This window comes from Neolamprologus brichardi, chromosome 14 (genome assembly GCF_056152115.1).
Source record: "Neolamprologus brichardi isolate AB-2024 chromosome 14, ASM5615211v1, whole genome shotgun sequence".
Lineage (NCBI taxonomy): Eukaryota > Metazoa > Chordata > Actinopteri > Cichliformes > Cichlidae > Neolamprologus > Neolamprologus brichardi.
In genome coordinates this window covers 41,407,608-41,415,399 of record NC_142117.1, presented here as the reverse complement: position 1 = coordinate 41,415,399, position 7,792 = coordinate 41,407,608, and the positions used below count along the sequence as shown (strand labels likewise).

The window sequence follows — 7,792 nt, the reverse complement described above, 5'->3', positions numbered from 1 at the left end:
GGTTATCAACAGCAGGTCCAGTTTTTATCATCATGTTTAAAAACAGATGAGGAGCAAATTGCCCAAAGATGAGAACAAAATAATAAAAATGAATAAAAACGTTTGCTGACTACAACCAGACACAGAGCTCGACGAACAACAAGGCTCAGCCAATAATCAATAATCAGACGAGCTGTCACTGCGCAGTAACCACTGAAGGAAACAAACAGGAAGACCTCTTACTGTTAAGCTGCACGCCGCCCTCCCTGCACACGTACTGAACGGTCGCACCGAACAGTGTGCTGTTGTCATGGTTACCAAACACCACGTCAGCCATGTCGACCATCTTTGGACTCCCACAATCCACCACTGTGACAGACAGGACAAAAACACCAATCAGCTTTGAGTCTGAGCAGAAAGGAGGAAGAATGAGCCAAACTACAGCTGACCGACAACGAATCAGAGCTGACGTGTTCCAATGATCCAGACACGTGATTTTAATCTGAGACTCATTTCAACGTAACGTGAGACCCGACAGGCTGAAGAGTCAGCGTGTCCTGCAGGGGGCGTCACAGGAACACGCATCGAGACAAAGGGTGCGAACACGTGTAACAGAAACACAGAAACACATGACATCAGCGCCGCCATCCCTGAATGTGAGTCACAGACACACGACAGAAGCTTCTGGTTTTACGTTTTATTGGAAAATACAGACACATCAACACTGTTCGCTCCTGCAGTATCTTTATCGGCCAATGAGACTGGCTTGCTCATTAAGCTAGGCTGTGATTGGTCCGGATGCTGGACAGAGAGCTTGGCTTCCTCCTGGAGTCTGCAGAGAAACAAGAGCGAGAGGAAAGTGTGTGAGCAGCCCTGAACCGTCTCTCAGCACTTTTTACCTGCACAGCTGATCTGCAGGACGCCACGGCGGTGCCTGCCCACCACAGCACGACCGGCCTGATCAGCCAGCCCCCCCCCCCACGGTGGTAAAATAAACATGTCAGTCATAACTGTTTGCATTATTAGGGGCGTGGCCTCTGCGACTGACATGTGGATGGTGACACAGGTGGCTGTAGCTACTAGCTTCACCTGAGCTGGACCCGTGGGCCGTGTTTGTGCTGTTGGAGCCTTTTAATGACATCATTCAATTCAATTCAATTCAATTTTATTTATATAGCGCCGAATCACAACAAAAGCCGCCTCAAGGCGCTTCATAGATACGGAGAAAAACCCAACAATCATATGACCCCCTATGAGCAGCACTTTGGCGACAGTGGGAAGGAAAAACTCCCTTTTAACAGGAAGAAACCTCCGGCAGAACCAGGCTCAGGGAGGGGCGGCCATCTGCTGTGATTGGTTGGGGTGAGAGAAGGAAGACAGGATAAAAGACATGCTGTGGAAGAGAGACAGAGGTTAATAACAGATATGATACAATGCAGAGAGGTCTGTTAATACATAGTGAGTGAGAAAGGTGACTGGAAAGGAAAAACTCAATGCATCATGGGAATCCCCGGCAGCCTACATCTATTGCAGCATAACTAAGGGAGGATTCAGGGTCACCTGGTCCAGCCCTAACTATATGCTTTAGCAAAAAGGAAAGTTTGAAGCCTAATCTTGAAAGTAGAGATAGTGTCTGTCTCCTGAATCCAAACTGGAAGCTGGTTCCACAGAAGAGGGGCCTGAAAACTGAAGGCTCTTCCTCCCATTCTACTTTTAAATACTCTAGGAACAACAAGTAGGCCTGCAGAGCGGGAGCGAAGTGCTCTAATAGGGTGATATGGTACTAGAAGGTCATTAAGATAAGATGGGGCCTGATTATTTAAGACCTTGTATGTGAGGAGCAGGATTTTGAATTCAATTCTGGATTTAACAGGAAGCCAATGAAGGGAAGCCAAAACAGGAGAAATATGCTCTCTCTTTCTAGTCCCTGTCAGGACTCTTGCTGCAGCATTTTGGATTAGCTGAAGGCTTTTCAGGGAGTTTTTAGGACTTCCTGATAATAATGAATTACAGTCGTCCAGCCTGGAAGTAATAAATGCATGAACTAGTTTTTCAGCGTCACTCTGAGACAGGATATTTCTAATTTTAGAGATGTTGCACAAATGGAAGAACGCAGTCTTACATATTTGTTTAATATGTGCGTTGAAGGACATGTCCTGGTCAAAAATGACTCCAAGGTTCCTCACAGTGTTACTGGAGGCCAAGGTAATGCCATCCAGAGTAAGAATCTGCTTAGATACCATATTTCTAAGCTTTTCAGGGCCGAGTACAATGACCTCAGTTTTATCTGAGTTAAGAAGCAGAAAGTTAGTGGCCATCCAGGTCTTTATGTCTTTAAGACATTCCTGCAGTTTAACTAATTGGTGTGTGTTATCTGGCTTCATGGACAGATAGAGCTGGGTGTCATCTGCATAGCAGTGTAAATGTATGCTATGTCTTCTAATGATGCTGCCTAAGGGAAGCATGTATAATGTAAACAGAATTGGTCCTAGCACTGAACCCTGTGGAACTCCATAATTAACCTCAGTGTGTGAAGAGGACTCTCCATTTACATGCACAAATTGGAGTCTATTAGATAGATATGATACAAACCACTGCAGTGCAGTACCTGTAATACCAACAGCATGTTCTAATCGCTCTAATAGGATATTATGGTCAACAGTATCGAATGCTGCACTAAGGTCAAGAAGGACAAGCACAGAGATGAGTCCACTGTAAGAGGCCATAAGAAGATCATTTGTAACCTTCACTAAAGCTGTTTCTGTGCTGTGATGAACTCTGAAACCTGACTGAAACTCTTCAAATAAACCATTCCTCTGCAGATGATCTGTTAGCTGTTTGACAACTACTCTTTCAAAGATGTTTGATATGAAAGGAAGGTTGGAGATTGGCCTATAATTAGCTAAGACTGCTGGGTCTAGAGATGGCTTTTTGAGTAAAGGTTTAACTGCAGCCACCTTGAAGGCCTGTGGTACATAGCTGATTATTAGAGATAGGTTGATCATATATAAGATCGAAGAATTAATCAATGGCAGGACTTCTTTGAGCAGTTTCGTAGGAATGGGGTCTAAAAGACACGTTGATGGTTTGGAGGAAGTAATTATTGAAGTTAACTCAGAAAGATCGATTGGAGAAAAAGAGTCTAACTTAACATCAATGGAACTAAGAGTAGCTGTTGATAATATTACATCTGTGGGATGATTATTGGTAATTTTTTCTCTAATGATAAAAATTTTATTTGTGAAGAAGTTCATGAAGTCATCACTAGTTAATGTTAAAGGGATGGTTGGCTCAAAAGAGCTCTGACTTTTTGTCAGCCTGGCTACAGTGCTGAAGAGAAACCTGGGGTTGTTCTTATTTTCTTCAATCAGTGATGAGTAGTAAGCTGTTCTGGCTTTGTGGAGGGCTTTCTTATAAAGCAACAAACTATTTCTCCAGGCTAAATGATGATCCTCTAAATTTGTGACACGCCATTTCCTCTCCAGATTACGAGTCATCTGCTTTAGGCTACGTGTTTGAGAATTATACCACGGGGTCAGGTACTTCTGATTAGAGACCTTAGTTTTCACTGGAGCTACAGTATCCAGAGTCGTACGTAGTGAGGAGGTGAAATTATTAACAAGATAATCGACCTCTGTTGGGGTAGCGTTCAGATAGCCGCTCTGCTCTGTGTTGGTACAGGGCATTGAAGATGATAACAGTGGCTGGATTATATTCTTAAACTTAGTTACAGCGCTTTCAGAAAGACATCTACTTTGATAAAGTCCACTCTCCACTGCTGTGTAATCAATTATTGTAAATGTAAATGTTATCAAGAAATGATCAGACAGGAGAGGGTTTTCAGGAAACACTGTTAAATGTTCAGTTTCTATGCCATATGTTAAAACAAGATCTAGAGTGTGATTAAAGTGGTGGGTGGGTTCTTTTACATTTTGAGAGAAACCAATTGAGTCTAACAACAGATTAAATGCCATGTTGAGGCTGTCATTTTTAGCATCTACATGGATGTTAAAATCACCCACAATAATTATTTTATCTGAGCTCAGAACTAAATCAGATATAAAGTCTGAGAAATCAGACAGAAACTCTGTGTAAGGCCCAGGTGGACGATAGATGATAACAAGTAAGACTGGTTTCTGAGTTTCACAGCTGGGGTGGACAATGTTAAGCATCAGGCTTTCAAATGAATTAAAAGTCTGTCTTGGTCTTTCATTAATTAATAGACTGGTGTGAAAAATTGCTGCCACACCTCCCCCTCGGCCTGTGCTTCGAGATTTCTGGTAGTTAGAATGACTCGGGGGTGTTGATTCATTTAAACTAACATAATCATCCTGCTGCAACCAGGTTTCTGTAAGGCAGAGTAAATCAATTTGTTGATCAATTATTAAGTCATGAACTAACAGAGACTTGGAGGAGAGAGACCTAATATTTAATAATCCACATTTCACTGTTTTACTCTTTGGTTCAGATGTGGATACTGTATTGTTCTTTCTTTGTAAATGTTTAAGTTGTTTGTTGCTGGTTTTTAGTTTGTTTTTTGTCTTTTTGGAAGCAGACACAGTCTCTATGGAGATGGGTTTTTGGGGGGGTAGCAGGAGGAGAGAAGCTGCAGAGAGGCGTGTAAGACTGCAACTCTGCTTCCTGGTCCCAACTCTGGATAGTCATATTTTGAGGGGTTTAATAAATTTGTCCATATTTCTAGAAATGAGAGCTGCTCCATCCAAAGTGGGATGGATGCCATCTCTCCTAACAAGACCAGGTTTCCTCCAGAAGGTTTGCCAATTATCTATGAAGCCCACATCGTTTCTGGGACACCACTCAGACAGCCAGCAATTTAAGGAGAACATGCGGCTAAACATGTCACTCCTGGTCTGATTGGGGAGGGGACCAAAGAAAACTACAGAGTCCGACATTGTTTTGGCAAAGTTACACACCGATTCAATATTGATTTTAGTGACCTCCGATTGGCGTAACCGGGTGTCATTACTGCCGACGTGAATTATGATTTTACTGAATTTACATTTACCCTTAGCCAGCAGTTTTAAATTTCCTTCAATGTCGCCTGCTCTGCAGTAAGTGCAGATTCATTACTTCCAGGCTGGACGACTGTAATTCATTATTATCAGGATGTCCAAAAAACTCCCTGAAAAGCCTTCAGTTAATCCAAAATGCTGCAGCAAGAGTCCTGACAGGGACTAGAAAGAGAGAGCAGATTTCTCCTGTTTTGGCTTCCTGTTAAATCCAGAATTCAAAATCCTGCTCCTCACATACAAGGTCTTAAATAATCAGGCCCCATCTTATCTTAATGACCTTGTAGTACCATATCACCCTATTAGAGCACTTCGCTCCCGCTCTGCAGGCCTACTTGTTGTTCCTAGAGTATTTAAAAGTAGAATGGGAGGCAGAGCCTTCAGTTTTCAGGTCCCTCTTCTGTGGAACCAGCTTCCAGTTTGGATTCAGGAGACAGACACTATCTCTACTTTCAAGATTAGGCTTCAAACTTTCCTTTTTGCTAAAGCATATAGTTAGGGCTGGACCAGGTGACCCTGAATCCTCCCTTAGTTATGCTGCAATAGACGTAGGCTGCTGGGGATTCCCATGATGCACTGGTGTTAATCATTATTCATATATTCATGTCTGCCTCTTCACATCGTTTCTTCGTCGGTCTCACGGCTAATCTGAGCTGATTTCCTGATCTTTCTTCCCGTTCCTGCTCAGTGGCGTTCCCCTGCGGCCGTCAGCAGATGGAGGCTTTGGATCGCGGTCGCTCTCTGCTGAGCTCCTTGGAGACAGACGATGCCACGTGGGATTACAACGCAACAGACGGCTGGCTACCTGAACTTAATTCAACAGAGGCGTGGACAGCGAACGCGACAGGGAGAGGAGGGAACCTGACGGACGGCGGAGGGGCAGGAGGTGGCGAGATGCAGCCTCGTGTCGTGGGCGGATCCCTGGAGAGGCGAGGAGGGAGCCCCTGGCAGGTTTGGAGGCATCAGTGGGATAACGAAGCAGAACCTTGTTCTGTGTGAACGCGCTGACGCCGAGCGTTTCTGTTCAGGTTCTGATCCGCAGGTCTGACGGCTTCGGCTTCTGCGGGGGGACTCTGGTGTCTGACCGATGGGTCGTTTCTGCCGCTCACTGCTTTGAGGAGTCTGCGGACCACATTACGATAGGTGAGGCCGGCGGTTTACGGTGGAGCAGCTCGTGTAAACACGCATGTCACTTTGTAATCACACACTGTTCACACATCTGTGTGGGCTTCTGCACATCTGTAAAACCACACACAGGTGTGCCCTCTGCTGGCTGCAGCAGGGATTCATCGGATCATCGCCGCCGTCCCTTCAGTCTGAGCGCAGGTGTGTGAGCCGGGTTTGTGTGTCTGTCTGCAGGCGACTACGACAAGCAGCGCCCCGATCCGGGCGAGCAGCAGATAAAGATCCAGAAGGTCATCGTTCATCCTCACTTCCACGCCTTCACCTTCGACAGCGACCTCGCTCTGCTCTATCTCGCCCGGCCTGTTCAGAGGGGCCCCACCGCGGTCCCCGCCTGCCTCCCCGACACCCACCTCTCCAAACACCTGCTGAAGGTAATTTCATCGGAAACGATGAGCGCTGCAGCTGACTCGGCCAGTCTGTCTGACGCCGACTGTGTCCGTGTGCCCAGGAGGACAACCACGGCGTGGTGACGGGCTGGGGGGCCACCGAGTACCTGGGCCGCTCCTCGACGTTCCTGAGGAAGGTGACGCTCCCGGTGGTCGGCTACAAAGACTGCATCAGCACCACAGAGCAGGTGATCAGCTGAGCGCCTGAGCCTAACCTGCAGATCTATACTCAGTGTTTGAGAAAGAGCAGCAACAGGTGACGGTTAGGAAAGCTGCTGGGGGAGGGGCTACTTAGAGGGTTACCTGGTACGCCCGCTGTCGATGGACCGCCACGTTCGTGGTGAACACCGACGGGCTGGACAGTTTTTGGATGGAGGTCCACAGGTTAGCATGTTAGCAGGGGACTGCTGCACATACTTAATACAAGTAATGACCTTTTCTAAAAGTAACTGTAATCTGATTACTGAGTGTAGTGAAGTCATGAATGAAAGGAGGGCGAGCAGCACTGCTGAACGACAGGTCGTAGAGTACGATAAAGAGCACACCTGTCCACGTGTCCTCACAGGAAGGACTGTTCGATGAACAGGTGTCTGAATCCTGCACTCAGCAGACTCTGGACACCTGAACGTGATGCACAGCAGCTCTGCTGTCAGCATCGTTTGTGTACAGGTGTGTCTCAGGTGTGCCGTTCACTCGAGCATCTACGACCAAATCAAACCAGAGCAGGGTCAGCGATAGACGCAGCCGTTCCCACGGCGCCCTGATGCCCCTCCTGTGTTTCCTGCAGGTGATCACAGACAACATGTACTGCGCAGGTTACCTGGAGGCCAGTAAGGACGCCTGCAGAGGGGACAGCGGGGGGCCGTTCGTGGTGAACTACAGGGGGACCTGGTTCCTGACCGGGGTCGTCAGCTGGGGGGAGCAATGTGCCGCCCGTGGCAAGTACGGCGTCTACACCCGAGTGGGCAACTTCCTCAAATGGATCCGAGACACAATGGAGAGACGGGACCTGAACGGCACCGGGAGCCCGTGAAGCCCGAGAGCCGAGCGTGCACGAGAGGGGATTATGGGATACCGAGTGAGCTGCAACCACCTTCAAACACTGCTGCCACACTGACGTGGACCTGCTGCAGTAATAGTGCAGCGAGTGTGCATAGTGAGTACTTTAATACCACAGAGGAAGCCTAACCCTGAGGTTTAAAGCAGTGCAGT

At 46.9% G+C, this 7,792-nt stretch overlaps 1 protein-coding gene across 1 annotated transcript; it reads left to right on the top strand.

The window, feature by feature from the left end:
- The first annotated feature begins 777 nt into the window (after nucleotides 1-777).
- Nucleotides 778-7,613, top strand: LOC148099762 (coagulation factor X-like). Its single transcript, XM_087851710.1, has 6 exons — nucleotides 778-838; nucleotides 5,698-5,960; nucleotides 6,038-6,152; nucleotides 6,369-6,565; nucleotides 6,643-6,768; nucleotides 7,368-7,613. Exons 1-6 carry the CDS (start codon nucleotides 778-780, stop codon nucleotides 7,611-7,613), a joined length of 1,008 nt encoding a protein of 335 aa, XP_087707836.1.
- The last annotated feature ends 179 nt before the right edge of the window (nucleotides 7,614-7,792 follow it).

Bases quoted from the DNA above. Each gene is read 5' to 3' on its own strand.
- LOC148099762 (XM_087851710.1), top strand. From the start codon at position 778: ATGCTGGACAGAGAGCTTGGCTTCCTCCTGGAGTCTGCAGAGAAACAA. The intron at 6,153-6,368 runs GTGAGGCCGGCG...GTCTGTCTGCAG, and splicing joins TGCGGACCACATTACGATAG to GCGACTACGACAAGCAGCGC. The intron at 6,769-7,367 runs GTGATCAGCTGA...TGTTTCCTGCAG, and splicing joins GCATCAGCACCACAGAGCAG to GTGATCACAGACAACATGTA.